Source organism: Oryctolagus cuniculus, chromosome 7 (assembly GCF_964237555.1).
Source record: "Oryctolagus cuniculus chromosome 7, mOryCun1.1, whole genome shotgun sequence".
NCBI classification, from domain to species: Eukaryota; Metazoa; Chordata; class Mammalia; order Lagomorpha; family Leporidae; genus Oryctolagus; species Oryctolagus cuniculus.
In genome coordinates, this window is record NC_091438.1 from 40,257,750 (window position 1) to 40,282,842 (window position 25,093).

General features: G+C 38.2%; 1 protein-coding gene across 1 annotated transcript in view; it reads left to right on the forward strand.

Moving 5' to 3' along the window:
* SPTA1 (spectrin alpha, erythrocytic 1) overlaps window positions 1-25,019 on the forward strand; it is a 78,168-nt gene extending 53,149 nt beyond the window's left edge. The window contains exons 37-52 of the mRNA XM_051858483.2: window positions 315-435; window positions 976-1,097; window positions 3,623-3,755; window positions 8,151-8,249; window positions 8,927-9,089; window positions 11,533-11,609; window positions 13,536-13,745; window positions 17,586-17,882; window positions 18,708-18,820; window positions 20,101-20,118; window positions 20,567-20,618; window positions 21,726-21,913; window positions 22,811-22,864; window positions 23,238-23,384; window positions 23,871-24,015; window positions 24,506-25,019. Of these exons, the coding sequence (XP_051714443.2) occupies window positions 315-435; window positions 976-1,097; window positions 3,623-3,755; window positions 8,151-8,249; window positions 8,927-9,089; window positions 11,533-11,609; window positions 13,536-13,745; window positions 17,586-17,882; window positions 18,708-18,820; window positions 20,101-20,118; window positions 20,567-20,618; window positions 21,726-21,913; window positions 22,811-22,864; window positions 23,238-23,384; window positions 23,871-24,015; window positions 24,506-24,634 (2,068 nt within the window). The 3' untranslated portion in view covers window positions 24,635-25,019. The remainder of the gene's footprint in view (window positions 1-314; window positions 436-975; window positions 1,098-3,622; window positions 3,756-8,150; window positions 8,250-8,926; window positions 9,090-11,532; window positions 11,610-13,535; window positions 13,746-17,585; window positions 17,883-18,707; window positions 18,821-20,100; window positions 20,119-20,566; window positions 20,619-21,725; window positions 21,914-22,810; window positions 22,865-23,237; window positions 23,385-23,870; window positions 24,016-24,505) is intronic.
* Window positions 25,020-25,093: the final 74 nt, after the last annotated feature.

Here is a 25,093-nt window from a genome sequence, read left to right on the forward strand (position 1 = left end):
ATAAGTAGGAAGGCTGTTCTCGCAATGCATATGTTGGGTAACAGTATGCTATTTTAATTTGTATTGGCATAAGTTAAAATTTCTTTGCTGAAAATCTCTGTTGCTAATTACCTTTTTTTTGGTTATTGGCACCTAGATGTTCTAGAACTCACCATATTTCCCACACCCCACACACACACTTTCTCTCTCTCACACACACTCTCTCTCTCTCTCACATGCACACACATATATACATACACACTTAGTAAGCCATGCCTCCAAGATGATCTCACATGTCTAAACTTCAAATTTTTCATTTTGTTCATTGATCTCAGAGAGAAGTTAGTACGAGTGAGCTCCCAGGACTATGGAAGAGATCTACAAGGCGTTCAGAACTTACTGAAGAGGCACAAACGCTTAGAAGGGGAGCTGGTGGCACATGAACCTGCCATCCAGGTAGGATAAGAATATCACACCTGAAAAGATAAAAATCTGATAGCAGTCGCTTAGAATTTACTTACATGTGATAGTCCTGCAAAATATGAAAGTAGCATGTTGCAGTCACAGTTACACATCACACTCATTCTTTTCTCATTCACATTTTATCTCCTGTGAATATGAGAATTCTGAGCAGGAATCCATGCTCCTCCCTGGAAGGAGCAGTTCTAGTACTACTGGACAGTTTTTGACAATTAGCACTCAGGATGGAACATCTGAGAAAGCTGCTCTTGAGCCTCTTGAAAAGAAGGCAACTTGGTCTGACTTGGCAGCAGGGGTCCCCAGCACAAATGCTGAGATACTTGTCTGTATGTTTGGGGTAATTGAGAATGGTAGTGTGATTTTCTACATCCTCTCAGGATTCTCAGGACTACCCCATGTCCCATAGAGGTTATAAACAATCTAGAGAGTAAGAAGGACCAGATCCTTTGCCAAGGGACTATGGCTGAATGGGGAGAGAAGTGGGATAATGAGACATGGAGTGGGTGTATTCCTCAGAATGTGCTGGATATGGCAGAAGAACTGGAAGATAAGGCTGCTGTGGGGCAAGAGGAGATCCAGGAGCGGCTGACTCAGTTTGTTCAACACTGGGAGGAGCTCCAAGAATTGGCCAAGGCTCGGTGAGTGGGGATTGAGGAAAAAATTTTCTTCTTGGATTTTGAATGTTAACCTGGTTTGGGGAGGCTACTTCTGTGTCTGGTCAGCATTGACTGCTCTCCCCACTATCCATGTATCTTATAGTTCCCTGCTCAAATGCCAGTCCAAGTCTGCCCCACTGAAGTGATCATTGTCTCTCTCCTGAATATACCTCTCTTCTGACACTTACATGCATTTGTCTTTTGTCATGATTTTCTTACAAGTATTATGTTTTTTAAAACAGGACAAATTTAGTTTCTTTAAAAAGATATTAATATAAAGTGAATGGATTTCATGTTTTTCCTAGTTACAATTCTAGGAAGATAATCATATTTCCCTCCTCCCCTCTCTCCTTCCCTCAATCTCCATCCTTCCATCTTTTCTTTTTTTAATTTTTGCAAAAAAATAATTTCAACCCACTCTATAGCCACAGGCTTAATGCACCACTAACCATAAAATTCAACAAATAAAACGTAGAACAACCTTAGTTCCACAGGACTATAAATAAGAGCTAATAAAATCAAATCCTATACAGCTTTTGTAATCTATATTAACTGGCGCATGTCAGAGAAAACATATGATATTTGTCTTGTTGAGACTGACTTATTTAAGCATAAGGGTTTCTAGCTGTATCCATTTTGTGGCAAAAGACAGGATTTTGTTTTTTTATGGCTGAATAGTATTATATAATGTATATATAACACATTGTCTTTATCCAATCATCAGTTGCTGGTTATATGGATTGATTTTATATATTAGTTATTATGACTTGAGCTGCAATAAACATGGGGGTACACATAACTATTTCATATTCTGATTTCATACCTTTTGGGTAATTCCCAGCAGTGAGATGGCCAGGTCATATGGTGGATCTATTTTCAGATTTCTGGGGAATCTCCATAATTTTTTCCTTAATGGTTATACTAGTTTACATTCCCACCAATAGTGTATTTTAGTACCTTTCACCTCACATCCTTGCCAGCACTTATTACTTTATGATTTTTAGATGATAGCCATTCTAACTGGGGTGAGGTGAAACCTCACTGTGGATTTTATATGCATTTGCTTGATGGCTAGTGGCCTGAGGATTTTTCATGTGTCTGTAGGGCATTTGTAGTTCTTCTTTTGAAAAATGTCTGTTCATGTCCTTTTCCATTTCTTAATTAGATTACTTGTTTTGTTGTTGTTGAGTTTCTTGAGCTTTTTATGGATCTTGGATATTAATCTCTTACCAGGTTATTAGGCACACATAATTTTACTTTCACTGCCCAGGTTTAATATTATTGTAAATCCCTTAGTGATGAAATAATGGAGCAATATTTTTCTCTTCTACAACCATAAAGCCAATTTGGATTCCATCGATATACTGCTAAATCTAAAAATTTCCGTCTATAATTCCATGCCTGTTGGCAATAGGAAGCCATCTTTTCCTCAGGAATAAAAGGAATCTCTGTAACTTTGTGATGCATTTATTATATAATAAATGAGGCATGGGGTCAGCCTCATGGCGCAGTAGATTAAGCTATTGCTTGGGATGCCTGAATACCATACTGGAGTACTTGAATTCAAGTCCCACCTCTGCATGTGGTATAGAGTCTTGCTAGTAATGTATAGGAATCCTGGAGGCAGAAAGTGACTTCCTAAGTACTTGGTACCCTGTCACTCATGTGGAAGACCGAGAAGGAGTTTCTGACTCCTGCTTCCAACCTGGTATAGCCTCAGAGCTTGTCAGCATTCAGAGAATGCACTAGTGAATGGAAAATCTCTATACTGTCTCAGTATCTTTCTATCTCTGTCTCTCTGCCTTAAACATAATAAAATCAATAATTCCTTTAAAAATTGAAAATGGAAAGACAGAAAGAGATGCAAAAGGAGATAGAGATCTTCCATTCATAGCTTTATAACCTAAATATCACAAATTGAGTTTTGGGCTTCTGGTTTCATTCTGACTCAGCATTGGCTGTCACAGGCATTTGAGGAGTGAACCAGAGGATGAATGATTCTCTCTCTCTCTCTCGCTGTCTCTCTCTCTCTCTCCCTTTCTCTCTCTCTCCCTTTCTCTCTCTTTCCCTTTCTCTTTCTTCTCTCTCTCTCTCTCCCTCTCCCTCTCTCCCCTACCTGCTTTGACTTTCAAATAAATATAAATAAATAAATCTAAAAAAGAAAGAAGGCAGTCTTCAGAGTAAAAAGAGACTGCTTTACTGCTGATATTCTATGGCTCTGAAGTCCTAGCATTTTGATTTGTTTGAACAGTTCTCTTCCACCAACAAAATTTCTTAAAGAGAAATGATACCAGAAATCAAACTTCTAGGAGAGGTGTGTCCTCTGTTTCACAGGAGATCTGCAAGCTGACCAAAAGGCATATATCAGATACTTCTGTGTCCTGGTTTAACTGTGTTGCCTTTTGAGAATGAGCTGGTCTACTTTGTAGAGATTGTGCTATTGTTCTAGATACCCACTGCTTACCATTTCCTTCATATCGTTATGGGTGCTTACCACCTTGTTACAGAGGACTTCGTTTGAAGGAGTCACTAGAATACTTGCAATTCATGGAGAATGCTGAAGAAGAGGAAGCTTGGATCAGTGAAAAGGAAGCTATGGTTGCCCGAGGGGATTCTGGAGACACATTGGCTGCTACTCAGGTGAGGAACAGGCAGCATGGGTCAGTTTTCTTTAATTTTTATCTTTCCTGACATAGTCAGTGTTTTCACCTGTACAATTGGAACCTTACTCTTCATTGGAAAAGGAGAAGAGGGAACTACAGGTAGTTCTCCCAATATTAAGCATGAAAAATCAGGGTACAAAAATGTGACTTATCCAAGGTCATGGACACAATCAGATGTGAAGGCAAAACTCAAATTTTAATCCCATGATCTGTTATCTATCAAAGACATCCTGAATAAAGGTCTTTCCTTATAAATTAGATTTTTTACAGGTTATAAGTTTTCTGTAGATTCCCTCAATTCCTGATGTTATAATGATTTGGGAAATACCTCATATCTTTTGAGATTAAGTAGTTTCTTATATGGATATTTTGTTAGATTAATTCCTTATAAGATAAATCCCATTCTAAAGGGTGTTGTTTGTCTCAGAGAGCTTTGAAATTTATTTTTAGATGTGTTACTTGTGCTTTTTGTGTCATATTCATGCAATCATTATCAAGATCAATGTCATGAAATCTTTTCCTTCTATTATTTTTCAGGAGTTTTGTAGTTCAGGTATTACATTTAGGTCTTTAATCTGTTTTGAGTTATTTGGGGGCATGATATAAGATAATGAAGTGTTCAATTTCATTCTCTTTAAGTTAGGATTCAATTTTCTGAGCAATTTTGTTAAACAGACAAATGTGGCACCCTTGTCATACATTGACTGATTAAAAATGTGTGGCTGTATCTCTAGGCTATATATTCTGTTCCACTGACCTACATCTGGCTTTGTGTCAGTACCATACTCTTTTGATTATTGAAGTTTTGTGATATATTTTGAAGCCAGGAAGTGTGATCCTTCTAGCTTTGTTCTTACTTCTCAAGATTATTTCATTGCATGTGGTCTTTTTGAGTTCTGTAAGAATTTTGTAATTGATTTTTCTATTTCTGTAAAAATATTATTTGATTTTGACAGAGATTGTATGAAATCTGTAGATTACTTTAGGCAGTCTTGAATTTTAAAAATATTGTCTTTTAAGCCATAGATGGTATGTTTATTTGTTTTTATCTTCTTAAGTTTCTTTCATCAAAGTTATGTGGTTTTTAGTGTACAAAAGTTTTTACCTTCTTGGTGAAAATTATTTTTAAATATTTTACTTTTGAAACAATTACAAAAGGAATTGTTTTCTTAATTTATTTTTCAGATAGTCCATTGTTAGTATATTGACATTCAGCTGATTACTATCTATTGATTTTTTTAAAGATTTATTTATTTATTTGAAAGTCAGAGTTGCAGAGCAGGAGAGGCAGAGGCAGAGGCAGAGATAGAGAGAGGGAGAAAGAGAGAGAGAGAAAGAGAAAGAGAAAATCTTTCATCCACTGGTTCATTCCCCAAATGGCCCCAACAGCAATGAGCAGGCCAAGCAGAAGCCAGGAGCCAGGAGCTTCATCTGGGTCTCCTACATGAGTGCAGGGGCCCAAGGACTTGGGCTGTCCTCCAATGCTTTCCCAGGTACTTTTTTTTTTTTTTTTTGACAGGCAGAGTTAGACAATGAGAGAGAGACACACACACAGAGAAAGATCTTCCGTTGGTTCACCCCCCAAATGGCCGCCATGGCCGGCACTGCACCAAACTGAAGCCAGGAGCCAGGTGCTTCTCCTGGTCTCCCATGTGGGTGCAGGGCCCAAGGACCTGGGCCATCCTCCACTGCCTCCCCGGGCCACAGCAGAGAGCTGGACTGGAAGAGGAGCAAGCAGAACAGAATCCAGCGCCCCAACTGGGACTAGAATCTGGGGTACTGGCACCACAGGCGAAGGATTAGCCAAGTGAGCCTCGGCGCCAGCCTTCCCAGGTACTTTTTCAGGGAGGTAGATCAAAAGTGGAGCACCCAGGACTGGAAGTGACGCCCACATAGGATGCCGGCGCTGCAGATGGCTACTTTACCTGCTACAGCATAGCACTGACTACCTTATGTGTTGTTTTTGCCTGCACGTTTGCTGATTGGTTTGTTACTTCCAACTTTTTTTTAAATGAAATCTTTAGGGTTTCCTATATGTAAGATCATGTAATTTGCAGGCAGACCATTTTACTTCTTCTCTTCTGATTGAGATGTCTTTTATTTCTTTCTTTCCTAACTGCTCTGGTTAGGACTTTCAGTACTACACTGAATGTAAATAGAAAGAGTGGGTACATTTTCCTTCTTCTGATCTTAGAGGAAAAGTGTTCAGTTTTTCAGTACTGATCGTAGTTGTGGGCTTTTCATAAACAGTTTAATCATGTTGCACAGTATCCTTCTATTACTAGTTTGCTGAATATTCTTACCATGAAAGGTACTGAATTTTTCTGATTCTTTTTTCTTATTCATCAAGAGTGTCATGTGATTTTTGTCTTTCATTCTGTCAGTGTGGTAAATCACATTAATTGATTTGCATACATGGAGTCATCCTTGTATCCCAAGGATACATCCCAGTTGCTCTTTTAGTTGCTGTTGGATTCAGTTTGCTGATATTACATTAAGGATTTTTGCATTTATATTCATTAGGAATATTAGAGTGCATTTTTCTTTTTGCATGGTGTTTTTATCTGATTTAGGTCTAACAATAATGTTGGCCTCATGAAAAGTGCATGGAAATGTGCCTTCCTCTTCAGACTTTTGAAAGAGTTTGAGGATTGGCATTAATTCATGAATATTTAATCAAATTCACTAATGAAGTCATCTGGTCCTGGGCTATTATTTGTTGAAATACATTTTTTTTTTAAATTTCTAATTCAGTCTCCATGCTAGTTTAGGTCTTTTCTTACTTTATGATTTGTTCTTGATAGGTTGTATGTTTATAGGGCTTCCTCTATTTCCTCTTGATTATCCAGTTTGTTGTTCTATAATTATTCATCACAGTTTCTTGTGATTCTTTTGTTTCTGATACACTGGTGTTAATGTATCTTATTTTATTATTAGAATTATTATTTGGAAATTATTATTTGGAAATAAGATGTGAAGATGTTAAAGAGACTTTATTGCATATAGTATACATACATAAGATGTGACTAATTCAAAAATCCAATATCATGAAGTGGGTCAGTTTTCTAATCTACATTTGTTGTTTCTGCAAAAATGAAATATAATATAATCATAATATAGTGTAGCTCCTCTTGTTTTAAATATCTGAATTCCTAAGAACATCATATATTAATTCCTAAGAACATAATACAATTCTTAAAGTTGTATCTACAAACTATATTGAGTCTGTTAACTAATTAAAAATTAACAATTTAAAAATTCCCAAGAATATCATATATTCTTTGCATATGATGATTTTGTTATTATTTTTTAAAAAATATTTATTTATTTATTTGAAAGTCAGAGTAACAGACAGAAGGGGACGGACAGAAAAAGAGATCTTCCATTTGCTGGTTCACTTACTAGATAGCCACAAAGGCCATGGCTAGGCCAGGCCAAAGCCAGGAGCCAGGAGCTTCACCTTGGTTTCCCACATTGGTGACAGGGTCCAAGTACTTGGACCAGCCTCACTGCTTTTCTCAGGCCATTAGCATGGAGCTGGATCAGAAGTGGAACAACTGAGACACGATCCAGCACCTGTATTTGATGCTGGTGTCGCCTTAACCTGCTATACCATAATGCTGACTTCTCATATGAAGATTTTGAAATGTACATGAATCAGAAGTTATGTTTCTTCCTTTAGCTTGTATTATTCTGTTGTGTGAAAAACAACAACAACAACAACCACAATCAAAAAAAAAGTGTAACTTTACAGAAATAGGGAACCAAAGAGTCATCAGCAGTATTGGTGATGGTTGTGTTGGTGGTAGTGGTGGTGAGGGCTGTTATAGAGATTTTGTAGGAAAAGAACTTTAGAAGATGTAAGTCCTGATCTTCATGCTCCATTCTCACTTCTCTCACAATTCTGCCAGTTGTGCAAACATCATGTTTCCAAAAAGCAGTCAAAAGCAGAGAGAGTTTGAATGGCTATTCGAAGACAATGCTCCATTCTTGCCCACTGTCTTTCTCTGGCGTTAGGGTCAGTCTTGGTGAGGGGTGTTCTTGATACTTGTTTCTTAGAACTTATATCTATCTAAATATGGAGAAATCACCTTGATCAACCCTCATTTCAAAATCTGGAAAATGTAAAGTCACAAGTTTGAAAGTGTCACTTGTATTCCTTTTACTCTTTTCTCCCCCAGTAAATTTGCACTCTTTTTTAAGTGAAAAGTTTTGGGAGGGGAATTCAATGGAGTTGTTCCAGAGGACGGGAACATTCCCCTGGCTTAACAATTTAGCAGAACCAACCATGGTAATCAGCATCATGAACCTGAATGTGAGTGAAGTTAGATTTTCCAGCCTCAGAAGTTAATTCTCCTTGATTCTTGTGCAGAGCTTGTTAAAGAAACATGAAACTTTGGATAACGACTTTGCTGTCCATGAGACACGAGTGCAAAATGTGTGTGCACAAGGAGAAGACATCCTGAGTAAGGTAAGTTTGTTCAGGAATTCCAGTTCAAACTTTGAGTTTTAAACTGGGATTGGCTGAAATACAGCATTATGAGTACTACATAAATCATAAGATGCCTTTTAGTGTTGTTACTATTATTCTTAGCAAATAATGATTTAAAAATGATGTTTTCTGGAAATTATTTTTTTCAGGTTCTTGCAAGGATACCTTCTATTTTTCCTTACATCATTTGTTGACACTTCTGCTTTCCTGTGTAGAACATGATGGTTATAAGGATTGTATCAGGGGTTTTGACCATAGAGTATTATATGGATCTGAAGAAATTTCTTTAACCCTCTAGGGAGGCAAACCACATTAAGGCATCTGTATAATTTGAGGGTCATTTTTCTGTTAAATGCTATTTTTACAAAGCCTAGTTGATCTAAGTGCTATATGGAGACCCCTAGACATAGGGGACTCCACATCTTTTAAAAGTTTATAGTTATCAACATAGCAAAATCATCCAAATGCAGGAATGGAAAGAACCTTCTGGAGCATGAATGGATAATAGGATAATTATCCTTGACCTAGAGACTAGTTATATATTTGGAATGAGAGAGGTGAAAGTTTTCAATGTTATTAAAGAATTCACATTTCAAGCCCTAGAGACTCATCAGTGTATCTGTCTCTCTCCTTCTCCCTTCACCTTGATGCTACAGGAGGAAAGTCAGAATAAGGAGAAGATTTCTGCCAAGATAGTGGCTCTGAAAGAAAAGACCCCTTCTCTGGCCAAGGCGATAGCTACTTGGAAGCTGCAACTGGAAGATGATTATGCCTTTCAACAGTTTAACTGGAAAGCTGATGTGGTAGAATCTTGGATAGGTATGATGGGCCAGGGCCCTGGTACCCTTGGGTTTAAGAAATGTTATAGCTATTTGAAAGCTGCAACTGGAAGATGATTGTGCCTTTCAACACTTAAGCTGGAAAGCCGATATGATAGAATCCTGGATAGGTATGAATAGTCAGGGTCCAAGGTTTAAGAAATATTAATAGAGGTGAGCATGTGGGACACCTGCATCTCATAACAGAGTGTCTGGGTTTGAGTCCTGGCTTTACTCCTGAGACCAGCTTTGACTGATTCATGCCCTGGGAGGTGGCAGATGATGTGTGACATTCATGTGGGAGGCCTGGGTTGGGTTCCAGGCTCTGGACATTGCCCTGACTGTTGCAGGCATTTGAGTAGTGAACCTGACATCGGAATTTGGGGTGCCATATGATATCACCCTATGCTTATTAATAAATTCCCAATCTTAATAAGCCCAATGTGGGTTCCTACCTATTATTCAGAGAAAAATTCTGAATACCGGCATAAATGAATGAGGAAGCATGGTGCATTTTAAGCTTTTATTTAGTGCAAAAGATGCATAGGAGAGTGAGGGCATTGTCTATAGGAGAGAGATAAATCTGGGTTCATACTGAGTACCAGGAACCAGCCACGTGGAGGAGCATCTAAGCCAGGAAGCATGGGGTGGGTGGCCTGAAGGCCATGCAACCTGGAGGCACAGGGGCTAGCAAGCCCAATACTGGCAAGAGGCCAAGGAACGGAAGGATGGACACACCGTGTGCCAGGCTTTTAAGCCACTTTCAAAGGGGAGTGGTTAATTAACCTGGTTAGTTGGTGGGTGCTCAGGTGCAGCCAGGTAGGGGCATGAGGTCACACAGGGGCGTGGTGAAGGGGTGGTCTTCCAGCTCACAAACCTAATCAATTTTAACTTGTATGCCTGCCTATATCAAACCCATAGATGAATTCTCCTCCCTCTTCCTCTTTCTCTCTCTTGCCATCTCCCTCTTTGTCTCCATCTTCCTCCCTGCTCTCTCAAGTAAATAATGTTAGGAAGAGTTGCAGATTGGTGCCTCCTCACACGGGGCACCGAAATGGTAGGAAAAGAGACAGTGTACGAAATCATAGCCAAACCAAATTTATCCAGAGAAAATAAATTTGTGAGGTGGGTGACCAACTGCCCACGTTCACATTGATGAATCATGCAGCAAAAGGCCCGGACCCCCAGAGGCCAGGGATTGGGGTGGGGGAGGGGGACATCAGGTAGAGGTGAATTCCTGGAACTGCTCTTTCCAGTGTTCCAGCAGAGCAGCTGGTCTTTCAGGTGGCCTTGGGGGAAGAGTGTGAAGGCAATAGGGTGTGAGACCCAATTGAGATTCCAGGGCAAGAAATACATTCCAATGTTATCTATCTTTTGGGCAATGAGCAAGAATGCCTGAGACTTATGTCTTTGTTCCATCAAATAAAATACACAAATAAGAACCTAAAAAATCTTGATAAGTCTCATTTATAGAACAGTCTCTGGGACTTTTTCTTTTACCATGGAAAAGGTGGTGATCTCTTCACCACCCGTTCTTGTCCTTTCTGGACACAATTGCACTTACGTGTGAGCACACACAGACATAAACATGCTGATGGAATAACTAAATATCATACTTCCAAAGAATGCATTTTATTTGGAATTGGTGATTTTGTTTGGGATATTTGTCAGGATCTCCCCCTCCAGGAACTGGCCAGGTTGCTGCGAAGGAAGAGGAGACTGTGGAAGGTCAAGCTAAACACTTTATTGATACTCTAGGCGACTAGGAAGAGAGATCGCTCAAGCCTACTCCTGCAGGCACTAGGCACTACGGACCAGGGAGAGAGGCTGAGCAACCTCTGGTTTACAGCGTCTGAGGGTCCCCTTATATACAGTTTCTAGAGGCTAGCCCCACCCACATTCTGACCTCCCAGGGTCCCGTAGTCATGGCAACAACAGGTTGTGGTTAGGCCCATCTAGTTAGGCCCTCCGTTTTCAAATCTTACCAGCTAGGGTGGTTCCCTTTCTACTTTTCTTTCAAGCTGTGCTACTGTGCAGTTACTTTCTTTCAAATGGCACTACAGTTACTTTGTTTCAAACAGCGCTACAATTACTTTCTCCATGAATGGTTCCCTAACAATATTAAGAATTGGTAGGGCTATGACAAAACATTCTAGGAAATAAACTGTGTTTTTGATTTACTTATATTTTATGTCTAACATGCCATTTTGCATTTTTTTATGAGACATTCAAAAATTCCCTTGTCCCCAGACCTGTTTTAGTCAGTTGTGTCCTGCAACCATCTAGAAAAGCAGCCCATTGTTCCCTCCTGTTTCTCTATCCCAGTGAGTCCCATACTTGGAGAATTTGGAGTCTTTTCTTTTGTGAATATCCCTTTTCTCTTTACCAGGGCTTATATAAGACCATCTGTCTTTCTCTTCTTACTAATTGTCTTTCCATTTTAGCTGAGAAGGAAACAAGCCTGAAGACCAATGGCAATGGTACAGACCTCTCTGCCTTCCTCACTCTCCTTGCAAAGCAGGTAAGGGCAGACTACAGAGCAGAAACATGTCATGGAGGCCTAAAACACACATCACACAGAAGTGCAGTCCTACAGGATTATTCCATTTCTTTCTTTTTTTAAAAAAATATTTATTTATTGAAAGGCAAAGTTACAGAGAGGCAGAGAGAAAGAGAGAGAAAGAGAGAGAGGTCTTCCATCTGCTGGTTCACCACGCCCCAAATGGCCACAATAGCCAGAGGCTGGGCGGATCCGAAGCCAGGAGCCAGGAGCTTCTTCCAGGTCTCCCACACAGGTGCAGGGGGCCAAGGACTTGGACCATCTTCTAATGCTTTCCCAGATCACAGCAGAGAGCTGGATAGGAAGTGAAGCAGCAGGGACTCAAACTGGCACCAATATGGGATGCCAGCACTGCAGGCGGCGGTTCTACATGCTACACCACAATGCTGGCCCCTATTTCATTTCTTAGTTGTGTAATTTTTTTGTCTTTATCATTTGTAATATTATTCCAATGATCTTTCCTGATTCAGTAATGTATTTTTTCCTCTCTCAGTTGCCTTGCTGCTATATTTTTATCATCTGTTATAGAAACAAATTCTAGCTTTTAAATGTTTCTCTTTATTTGTATGTTCTATTCCATCAACATTTTTTAATCTAAATATTTTTCTTTGTAATTAATTCAATGCAGATTTTTAAAAATTTCTCAAGATGGATCAATGATCAAAATTGTAGTCATTCTTTTTTTTCTAATATACTAATTTACATAATTAATTTCCCTCTAAGAAAAAGCTTTAGCAACATCTCATTAAATTTATGTTATTTTGAAAATCATCTCATGAAAATGTTTCTGTCACTTCTATTTTAAATTTGTTTTCAACTATTGGTTATTTGGTATTGCATTATTTAATTTCCAAACACTTAGAAATTTTCTTAGTTATGTTTTTGTATTTAAATCTAGTTTAATCTAGTTTATTTTAAAAGCATGCTCTATATTATTACAGAATTGTTTCTGTTTGTTTATACTTTCATCCAGCTGTCAAAGTTGTTTAAAAAAATGGAGAATTGGCCCAATATATGCCACTCTGTTAAAATTGAAAGAGAAGCTTACTGAATTTTATGAATTTGATATCAACATTTCCTTTTTTAATCCACTCTATATTTATAGGACATATTCACCGTAATATTCAACAAGTAAAAAGTAGGAAGACCGCAGTTCCGCAGAAGTATAAATAAAGGCTAAAAATGACAATCATATCCCAAAGTAACCATTTCATTCCTACACATTTTTCTGTATTCTATATTAACTGCCACATATAAGAGAAAATATATGGTATTTGTCTTTTTGATACTGGCTTATTTCACAATCCAGATATTCAACTGATGACTGAGTAAAGAAAATGTAATGTGTTATATATATATACACTATAGAATACTACTCAGTCATAAGAGAGAAAGAAATCTTATCTTTTGCAACAAAATGAATTCAACTGATATCAACATTAATGTAAAAATGATTTGTATTATGCATTCCTGTAGGAGAGTATTTGCTAGTTTGTGCCAAAGTCCCTAATACTGCACTGCTACTACTTATGGCACAAAATGCATTGGATGATTTAAAAAATAGTCTTGGAAAGGATATGGGCTGTAGAAAGGATTTGGTTCTGATGGGGATATTTTGGATCATTACATTCTACTCAAATATTTGCTTAATATTATTTTTAGAGCTAACCTAACATTTAATTATACAACACACACACCCTAGAAGTTACATATAATTCCAACCTTGAGTGTTCATTTAAGTCTCTAAGTTCTATCACCGTTTTCTTGTTCATCATTCTAACTCTTCACTAGCTGTTACCTTCTCCATGATAAAGATCAGGTAGAACACAGGTGCCCTTGGAATGTGCACTATTTTCTTGTCCTAGCCTCTCTGTTTGTCTTTCTCAGGACACACTGGATGCCAGTCTACAGAGCTTTCAGCAAGAGAGACTTTCTGAGATCACTGACCTGAAGGACCAACTGGTGTCTGCTGAACACAGCCAGAGCAAAGCCATTGAGGAGCGCCATGCTGCTCTGCTGAGGCGCTGGGAACAATTGCTGGAAGCGTCTGCTGCCCACAGGCAGAGATTACTAGAGAAGCAGCTGCCTCTACAGAAGGTAAAAAAAAAAAAAAAAAAAAAAAAAAAAAAAAAAAAAAAAAAAAAGGAGGCATAATCAGGCTCTATTTTCTATAAATTAGCCATGAAATAAAGAAATAGATATTGGTAATGCTGTTTGGATAATCCACAGCTATTTTAGTACACTGAAAAGGATCAGGGAGACCATATAATTGACCAAGATGTAGCTCATTTTTTGTATATTGGTAGTAACTTTATATATTTTTGTGTATGTACACACACATATTGTTCAGTTACACACCTGACTTGAGATGGACTCCAAATACATGAAGTGCAAGAGTTGGGTGAGACAGAGGGTGGGAAGTCTCTGTGTATGGTAAAACTGAATCTTGCAGGAAGTAATCAAGATTGCTCTTCTATTTTTCTCTAAGTTAAATAAAAAGAACAATGGGCAAGTCATAAAATATGCTCTCAATTTTATTGAACTTTCCTAGATGAGAGACCTTGTATGTGTCACTTAACATCAGTATTTCCTCCACTTAGGAAATAAGATAGATTACCATCTCCTGAATTTCTTTCTCACTAGTATTTAGAGAAGTAACAGATCTTGAAATTCAGTACCAGGATTGGGCATTGTGTTGCCTGGGGTAAGCCTTCTCGTGGGATGCCCATATCCCATGCCATCAATGCTGGTTAAAGTCTTGGCTCCTCTGCTTCCAATCTTGCTTTCTGCTAGTGCACCTGGGAAGGTAGTAGATGGTGGCCCAAGTACTTGGGTCCTTGCCACCCACATGGGAGATCTGGATGGAGTTCTGGGCTTTTGTCTTCAGACTGGCCCTGCCCTAGCTTTTGCAAGCATTTGGACAATGAATCAGTAGATAGAAAATTGCCATCTTTCTCTCTCTCCCCCCTTCTCTGTCTTTCCAATAAATATTTTTTTAAAAAATTGAAAATAATAATTATTATTGCTATTACTTTCCATATAAATACAAGTGATTCAAATATTCTTTTCAGTAGATGCTGCTAAGGCAATGAATGTTGAATAGAGGTAATTAATATTAAGTTTATTTTTGGTAAAATATATTTTAATCCATTTTTTTAACAGGCAGAGTGGACAGTGAGAGAGAGACAGAAAGGTCTTCCTTTGCCATTGGTTCACCCTGCAATGGCCACCGTGGCCAGCACGCTGCGGCCGGCCCACTGCGCTGATCCAAAGGCAGGAGCCAGGTGCTTCTCCTGGTCTCTCATGGGGTGCAGGGCCCAAGCACTGGAGCCATCCTCCACTGCACTTCCCTAGCCACAGCAGAGAGCTGGCCTGGAAGAGGGGCAATCGGGACAGAATCCAGTGCCCCGACCGGGACTAGAACCTGGTGTGCCTGCGCCGCTAGGCAGAGGATTAGCCTATTGAGCCATGGCGCTGGCTTAATCCATTTTTATAATATATATTTTCCATAAAATTTTTGAAGAATCCTTATATTTCAATGATAAGAAGAAGTCAGAATAGTCAGTGAAATATTAGTGGGCCATAAGAAGCAATGTATTCAATAACAAATTATGATAGGGATTTGATATCAGAAAACAAACAAGTAAAAATCAATCTAGACCCTTAGTTAATTTCTACTTCATTGAAAAACATAGGACCTGAAGAAATCAATTATAAATGAAAAATTAAATGGGCAACTTTACACATAAATACGCACATATACATAAATATACATAGGCAGCTACTTCACATTTTTGTTCTACTTTGCTTAATTTTCTTTTTTGAAGATTTATTTATTTATTTGAAAGTTGGAGTTACACAGAGAGAAGAAGAGGCAGAGAGAGAAAGAGAGAGAGAGGTCCTCCATCCGATGGTTCACTCCCCAATTGGCTGCAATGGCCAGAGTTGCGCTGATCCGAAACCAGGAGTCAGGAGCTTCCTCTGAGTCTCCCATGTGGTTGCAGGGGCCCAAGGACTCGGGCCATCCTCCACCGCTTTCCCAGACCATACCAGACAGCTGAGTTGGAAGCAGAGCAGCTGGGTCTCGAGCCAGTGCCCATATGGGATACCTGCACTTCAGGCCATGGTGTTAACCCACTGTGCCATAGTGCTGGCCCCTGCTTAATTTTCAAACTACAAGTTTTTAAACTTATATTCTGATTATAAAACATTTAGTCAATTTATAATATAATAAAAATGATATGAAATGCTTTATATATTTTCATACCCTTTCTGTGTAGAGAATGTTAAAATTTTCTCTGTATCACTCTATTTTAGCATAGAGATTGCTGAAATGAGTACAAGGTAGGATCAGTCAATTTTCCTCCCTCTAACTCCCTTGTTTCAGAATGAAAATTAATTTTCATAGTTTTTTCCAGATGAATGTTTTCAGATGCATGATCCTCCACCCAATATCTATGATAAATTTTACATATAAAACTATTTTGGTCACCTGCTGTTTGGAATAATCCACGCTATTGTTCTCATTCAGTAATATGAACAATTCACTGGCATTCAGACAATGTACACAATTCCAGATAGCAGCAAAGAGATATATAAATTTATATCTAGGATGTATGTTAGAGAGTAGAAAATAGGTGTAAGGGCTGGTTTGAAAACTTATGGCCAGGGTGGTGTATGAGTAAAGCCACTTCCTGTGACAGCAACATCTCATATGAGTGTCTGCTCCAGATCTTGCTGCTCCATTTCCCATCCAGTTTCCTGCTAATATACCTGGGAAAGCATCTGATGATGACCCAAGTGCTTGGGCCCCATACCCATGTGGGAGATCCAAGACACTCTGGGGGAAAAAAAAAAAAAACCTAAATGAAAGATCTCCGCAAGTGAGATCCCAGTGGAAAGAACAGCACATCAAAGAAGGAGGTACCTTTCTCTGAAGGGAGGAGAGAACTTCCACTTTGACCATGGCCTTGTCTAAATATGATCAGAGTCAGTGAACTCAGGGGGCTTCCATAGCCTTGGCAGCTCATGACAAGAGCCTAGGGTGATTACTGAGGCCATAAACAAGAGTGTCAATTTGTTAAGTCAACAACAGGAGTCACTGTGCACTTACTCCTCATGTAGGATCTTTGTCCTTAGTGTGCTGTACATTGAGATTTAATGCTATAACTAGTATTCAAACAGTATTTTTCACTTCATGTTTCTGTGTGGGAGCAAACTGTTGAAATCTTTACTTAATGTATGCTAAACTGATCTTCTGTATATAAAGAGAATGGAAAATGAATCTTGATGTGAATGGAAGGGGAGAGGGAGTGGGAAAGGGGAGGGTTGCGGGTTGGAGGGACGTTATGGGGGGGAAGCCATTGTAATCCATATTCTGTACTTTGGAAATTTATATTCATTAAATAAAAGTTAAAAAAAAAGGCAAATAGGAAAATTACTTAGTATAGTCAAAGATGTCAGTGGGATATAGTACGCAGAAGCTTGGAGGACAAAAAAGTGAGTAAAGCATACAACAGATTTGCTTGTTTGTTTATTCAATTATTTTCCATTAATTGCATGATAACCACATGCCAGGTTGAACTGGAGCACAAACTTCAAATAAGAAGCCACGCAACTGGAAATTACTCTTGCCATTCTTGAAATTTTAGATCTGAAATTACTTTAAAAGTCATTCAAAGTCCCCATTTGTAAATGGTGGAAAACGTGACCAATTTCACACAAGAGAAAATGCCATGACTAGGACTTGAACCTCTAACATAAACACACATCTACAGATCTTCTGCTCCCCAATGGCTTTAGTTCTGCCCTTTCGGACTGCTGGCCCTGAAATTATTTGAAAATAGTCATTATTTTTACTCTCAGTCTTCTCTTCTGTTGAGGGTTTTGTTTTTTTTAATCAGGAAAGACAAAGTTGTCTTTATTTTTTTCGTGCAGGCTGAAGAGCTATTTATGGAATTTGCACACAAGGCTTCAGCTTTTAACAACTGGTGTGAGAATGCTGAGGAGGATCTGTCAGAACCTGTGCACTGTGTCTCTTTGAATGAAATTCGACAGCTGAAGAAGGATCATGAGGATTTCTTGGCCTCTTTAGCTGGAGCTCAAGCAGAATTCAATCATCTGGTGGAACTGGACCAGCAAATTAAGGCTTTAAATGTGCCTACTAGCCCTTATACCTGGCTTACAGTGGAGGTGCTGGAAAAGATCTGGAAGCACCTTCCTGACATCATCAAGGTACGCTGGGGCACAACAGAGACTTCCTTCAGCCATAGTGAATGTGACTACTTAGTTCATTATCCGAGGTGAGAGATGTTTGACATAAACAGAGAAAGACAGAGACTATTAATAATTATGTTGAGACAGCAATAATGAACCAGACTTGCTTCAGAAGTTGGGAAATATGTTCTCATGCTTCTGGGTACTGAACAATGATCTGGAGAAAGCTAGCAGAAACTTTAAGAGGTGGCTTAGTAACAAATCATGAAAAGTTCATGAGGCTTGTGTGTGTGTGTATGTGTGTATGTGTGTGTGCATGTGTGTGTGTGTGTATGTGTGTGTGTGCTCATAGCTTCATATTTCCCCCCTTTGTGTATTTTATACACACCTTCAAAAACGCCATTTTAATGTGTTTATTTTTAATCTTTGTCTATAGTCACTGAAATTATGAGAAGTAATTTTTAAGTTTAGCCAAGAAAACAATCACTATACTCTCACTCTTTTTAGATGACAAGTCTTATTACTACCTTTTCCTTTAAGACTTGCTTTATGTTCATTTAAATTAAATATCACTACTCCTCTCAAAGAAAACTATTGAGAATAGGGGATATTTACCTTTGTTACTAGCTTACTTGTTACTAGGCTTGATTTTAGATACCCTTCTAAGTTTTTATTGGAAGTGATAATGAGCCATTCACATTTTGGAGGTGAGAATTGGTGGCCTAGAAGAAACCTAAGTGCATAAGCATATGGAAGGTGACAGCAAGTCTAGAAAAAAAGATTCTTGTGTAGCAAAGAAAGGCTTTCAAACTGAATCCCTCTATCTGTGGTTTGGGGTTTTAGGAACGGGAGCAGGAGCTGCAAAAGGAAGAAGAAAGACAGGTCAAGAATTTTGAGATGTGCCAAGAGTTTGAACAGAATGCCAGTGCCTTTCTTCAGTGGATCCTGGAGACCAGGTGCACTGTTATATCTCCAAACCTATGACTCTTATGTCACACATACCATTTGATGTAGGAGTGAAACATGTGTCTGAAGGGGAGATAAAACACTTTAATAGAACAAACTGTGTCCTAAAATCACCACATTGAGTCTGTGCATTTGGAATTGACTAATGTCTGAAACAATCCTTGCAAAAATTAAGAAATAAGAATTTTATCCTGCTGCCTACAGTGTACACTTCTGCTTTTTATCCTTGATAGTATCACCTTTCTTCCTGTTGCCTGTAATTACTGACCAAATAACAACAACCCTGTAAGTTTACAGGCCACATTGCATTTTACAAATAACTTCCATATCCATTAAATCACTTAACTTTGAGAGCAACCTTGAGAAGTATATAGAGCAGATCTTATTGCATATGTTTCCAAATGTGGAATGGAATTTAAGTAGATAAATTAACTTGTTGAAGGTCATATATTTTGTATTTGTTGGCACAATCAGAAACAGCTCTTGCTGTGAACATCAAATAGGAAGTTATTATGCTGCCTGCTTACTACAGCTGTAATGATAATCAAGTGTGATAATATATGCCGATTGCATTTATTAAATGTACAGTGTTCTCTACATGACGATAGCATTTGTCAGATACTCTGGGGTAAATGACCTGGAAAAAGAACAGATGGAGAAAATGTAATATGTTAGTATAAATGACCAAAGTTTATAGTCTATATCCACCAGCAGGTGAATCAAAATTGTGCTGTGAGGCTTAAAGTACTCACTTACAGAATCCATATATACAAGCAAACTTCAAAATGTTGGTGGGAAATTGAATTAAAATAAAAGTTTATTTTGATGCTAAAATTTTACATTCATGATTGCTGTTTCATAATGTGCATTTCCCTGAGCTTTTAGAAGACCCCCACATATGTATGGATTTTTAAAAATTTTTCCTTTTAATTCTATCTTCAATGAACTTTTTGAAGTATGCTGGTATATTGTTCCTACATACTCACTGATGTGGATGAATCAGACAATAACCAAAAAAAAAAGTGCCCATGTCTGAAAAGCATATCCCTTGCTCTATACTCTGTCCTCAAACAGGCAGCTTCAAAGACCATTCTGAGATTCTCAGAATAGAAAACATTTTGGAAAGAGATGGTGGACAGATTTGTGATTATCACTACAAAGGATTTAGAATGTTTCATGTGTCTAAGGAAATAATATTGTTGGAGTAATCCATACTAATATGATTTTCCTTTTCTCTCTTCCAATTCCTGTTCCGGGCCTCCACTTCCAGAGCTTATTTTCTGGATGGGTCAGTAGTTTATGTTATCATGTTTGTTTTATTATGTTAGTCATAAGAAATTTGTATTTCCTCATGATCTAATGGTGCTTTAGTAAGACTATGGATAAAGGAGGAGTTCATTGTGATTTCATTCTTCTCCTAGACTATACGAGATAGAGTCTGAGCTACATTGCATGAGTGTGTACTTGAGAATAGAAAAATAGAAGGGATATGTGGGAGGCTTCTCCTAGTCAGAGCAGGACTGAGTCAGGACTCACTTCTCTCTCGCCAATCTGGCAAGGTTGCTGATAGGGTGGTTTGGTTATAAAAATTTGGCTTTGAGAAACTTCTGATTATAGAGTCCCTACATGCTAGGAGAAGCAGAAGCAGACAAGTATAGGGACTTTAAGTCGATATGTCTGTATGAAATACTGACTTATAATCTTATAAATAATGTTTTCATTTGGTTCTTAATTAGATCTTTGCTAAAAGACACAGGAACTCTGGAATCCCAGTTGGAAGCAAATAAGGTAAGTATTATTTGTTCACTAACTAAGGCTATTTCCAGAATTATAAATACAGCAAGAAAAAAACAGTTAAAGGGAACCCTGGTGACTTATGTAAGTACCGCCTCAAGTGCAAAGCTATGGCTGTAGTGCAAGACCTGCCATCAGTTTGCATTCCACCTATAATGCAACTGTTTTGTGGTTATGGATCTCAGTTTGCTTAAATCTCTGAAATTCAACTTCTGTATATAAACGATGGAGTTAATAATACCTACATTCTAAAGTTACATAATGATTAAATAAAGAAGCAAGTGTAAAACCTGTTAGTCTATAACCTGTAACACTGACAAATCTGTTATTTGATATGGTATGATGAGGAAATTGAATCTAGATAATCTTCCCACAGTCAAGTGTAACAGTAGGCCACAATATGTTTTTCAACCCTGATTTAATTATTGTCTCCCCCAGCAAAAAATTAAATTAAATTTCTCCCTAATGATGTCAAGTAGACATGATGTGTGGAGATCTGCAAGCCTTGTAACAGGGAAGACATTTTCATCACCATCCATACCATCATTAGAACCAATGTGCTCCTTCTTGTCTTGGGGAACAGCATCCCTTCATTAAGAAAGCATGGATAAAATGCAGAAATTTGAGATATATTGTGCACCTATGATAGGGGCAGTCTCTACACGTCTGCCCAAACTGATGAAGGAGGTCCAAGAGTGAGCCCTTGGGAGCTTAAATGAGCCTGAGACCTCAGCCACAATCAATAGTGCATGTAATTTACAATGATGATCATGGAGAGCTGATAATGTATGAATCCTGGAAATCTGACTCTTCTTTATCCATCATATCTAAATACTAACTCTTCATATTACATAATGTAATTACATAATTACATAATATTACATAATACTGGAATAGCGGGAGTCATCTCACTGTGACTTCCCACTATAAGTGAGAATTACATGTATGGCTTTTTTGAGTAGTTCATTTTTTCACTGAAAACAGAAGAGCCTTGAAAAATAATTGAAAAGGGGTATGTAAGGGAAACCCACATGCATCAACCTCTGCTCACAATTCCATGTTTGAGATAGGTGATTATTTGTCTTCTTTGTTTTTTTCCAGAGGAAACAGAAAGAGATCCAGGCAATGAAGCGCCAGCTGACAAAGATTGAGGATCTAGGGGACAATTTGGAAGAGGCGCTAATCCTTGACATCAAATATAGCACCATTGGACTGGCACAACAGTGGGACCAACTGCACCAGCTTGGGATGCGGATGCAACACAACCTAGAACAACAGATACAAGCCAAGTATGGAGAAACTAAGATGAGAGCAGGGAAGAGTGAAAGTGGCATTAGGTGTCAGGAGCTTAGCTAAGGGCTATAGCCGGGGCGCCAGATAAGAGCTGCTTCAGAGATAGTACACTTGCCTCTCCAGGACCTGTGTTCTCTCTCTTTACTCTACTACATTATGTCTCCATCTCTTTAGGCTGAAGTCTAACAGAAAATAAATGACAGTATCCCCACACTCTTGGGTTTGTTGATCCTTTTCTGAATAACTAAATCCTGCATCTCTTTCTTAGAGTACCTTCACTGTTTTATGTGATATCTCAGAAGGCAACTCCTTTGGTAAAATCCCATGCAATACACAATGTCTAGAATGAAAGAAATATTCAAAATGTGGTCTAAAAGAATGGAAATTCATATCTTTCTGGATTAATTATATCAAAGTAGTGTTAGAGGTCAACAGTTTTTAAAAAAGCAACACTTTTCTATAAATCAAGGATTGGCAAACTACCTATAAAGGCCATAGCAATAAATGATGCAGACATTGTGAATCATTAACTTATATTGTAGCTTTTTAGCTCTACCCTCTGGTATTGTACTGAAAAAGCAGCCATAGAAATATCTTAAGTGAATGAACATGACATCTAACAGTAAGACATTATGGACAATGAAATGTAAATTTCATGTAATTTTCATCCATATAGAATATAAAAATCATGTTTGAATCCTGGAGTTTGCAAAAACAGATGGCAGGATGGATTTGGCCCATGGAGCATAGTTTGCCAACCACTGAATTTGAGACTCACCATTGTCCATAAAAATTTTCTCTCTCTCCTCTCTCTCTCTCTCTCTCTTTCTCTCTCATATCTTTTTCTATTATTTTATTTTTGGGGTTAATTCATAGTTTTTTTTTCCTTTCAGAGACACCATAGGTGTGAGTGAGGAGACACTGAAGGAGTTTAGTACAACCTATAAGTGAGTATAAACTCATAGCTGATTGTTCATTGTTTTCTAGATTATTCAGAATGAGTCTACAAATCACTAATATTCTCCTTTTGTGTGGCTTGGCACAATCCTAACTGAAGCTCCAGATCTGCTAATTAGCTTCAGTCATGACTCTCAATATATGTATGAGATTCCTGACCTTTAAAAATTACACCTCTCTCATGCTTAATGTTTTGTGCTTTTTCTTCAATCATTAGGTTAAAAACAAGAACAGAGATACAGATAGGCTCTCTACTCAGTTCTCTGACAATTAATAAAGCTCTAGGTGATGCAAAGAAAACCTTTTGCTTTTTGTTTAAATCTGATTCTCTATGGAGCTTGATGAATTATTTTCATTCTTCAGACACTTTGATGAGAATTTGACTGGGCGATTAACTCACAAAGAATTCCGGTCCTGCCTGAGAGGACTCAATTACTACTTACCCATGGTGGAAGAGGATGAACCTGAGCCCAAGTTTGAGAAGTTCCTGGATGCTGTGGATCCAGGGAGGTAAGAGGAGGTCCAAGGACCAGACTGGTATGTGAGTTCTAAGGGAAGTATGGATGATTCATAGGTCAACACATGAGGATGGGACTATTTGTTGTGTGCTTGTAGGAGTGTGACTGAGTCATAGAGGAATCAAGTTATAATGGAGACTAAATCCTGCTAATACCAAGGACCAAAGATCACAAAATTTTTAAGTGCCTGGGGATAGCTGCTGATCAGATATTCTAAAACCTTATGGATAATGAAGCTGAAGGATACATTTGGAAATAGAATCTGGAGCTTAGAGATCAATGCTTATTTGGCTACTAGAAATTGAGAGAGTATAGCATCAAATGGAGAGATGAGCCATTGTCTGAAGCAACTTAATTAAAAGAACTCTTGCACATTTTAGTTTACTTCAGTTTCTGGGACACTAACTAGGCTGAGAGAGGTACCTCTCTTTTGTCTCTGTCTTGATAAGGCAGAGCTCCTGATGTGTTTTTCCCACAGGAAGGGATACGTCTCGCTGGAAGACTATACATCATTCCTGATTGACAAGGAATCAGAGAACATAAAGTCCAGTGATGAAATAGAGAACGCTTTCCATGCCCTGGCAGAAGGCAAAGCCTATATTACCAAAGATGACATGAAGCAGGTCAGTTTCCAGTCACTTCCTACCCAGTGTTATCATCCTAATCTAGGCTTTGTTGGCCTCAGGCTTGGTTGCCTACTTTGAAGACACCCACTCACCAGCTCACCCATTTTTGCCATCAGACCTTCTTTTGAGCAAGATATCATTTTCTTTAGTCACCATTTCAAAAAATTATGGTGGTTCTCTACTTTCTGTCAGTCCAAAACTTCTGACTCATTTTTAAGGTAATTTCTTATCCTTTCTATATAATAAGACAACTTTAGGGAATGAGATAAATGAAATAGTTGAAGTGAATGAATTCTCAAAGCAATAATGGAGTTGAAAACTTGCTCTTTATTAGAAATCCTACATTTTTGAGAAAAAAAGTATGAAAGGAACATGACTCGATTCTCCTTTAAAAGACTGTTTAACCTTCTGAGTTTAGAGCATACAGTATCCCAAGGAACCAGCTATTTTGAATTTCTATATTTTTTTTAATCTTTATGTTTTTCAGGCCCTAACTCCAGAACAAGTGTCATTTTGTACCATACATATGCAGCAATATATGGACCCGCAGGGTCGAAGCCATCCTGCTGGTTATGACTATGTTGGCTTCACCAATTCCTACTTTGGCAACTCATAAACAGCTCTTGGTTCATCATAAAAATTCTTGGCATGATGGGAAATATTGGGGAATATAAGGGACAGGGAAGTGGGGAGGGTAAAAAAATGGTTGTGCTTGTGTTTTGTGTGTGTGTGTGTGTGTGTGTGACAGTTACTGCACTACCTTAAACAAATTTCAAGTTTAAGAGCCATAAGGGGTTAATAGAGGTAGAGGAATGGAATTTGTGGGTTATCTTATGTGCAGCTTGTTACTCTGAACAGATGCCAAGGCCCCTATAATTAATTATTGTATTCTGCATATCTTCATCATTTGGTTTTGTTTTGATAATAGAATAATATATTTCTATAAAAATAAAAGTATTTCTTTTAGTAAGGCAAAGATAAATAAAATATTTCTGATCTAAGTGAATGTGCATATTTTTGAGAACTGGATTTTTATCTAAATATGAACATCTGATTTTGGTGTTTGGCATAGTGA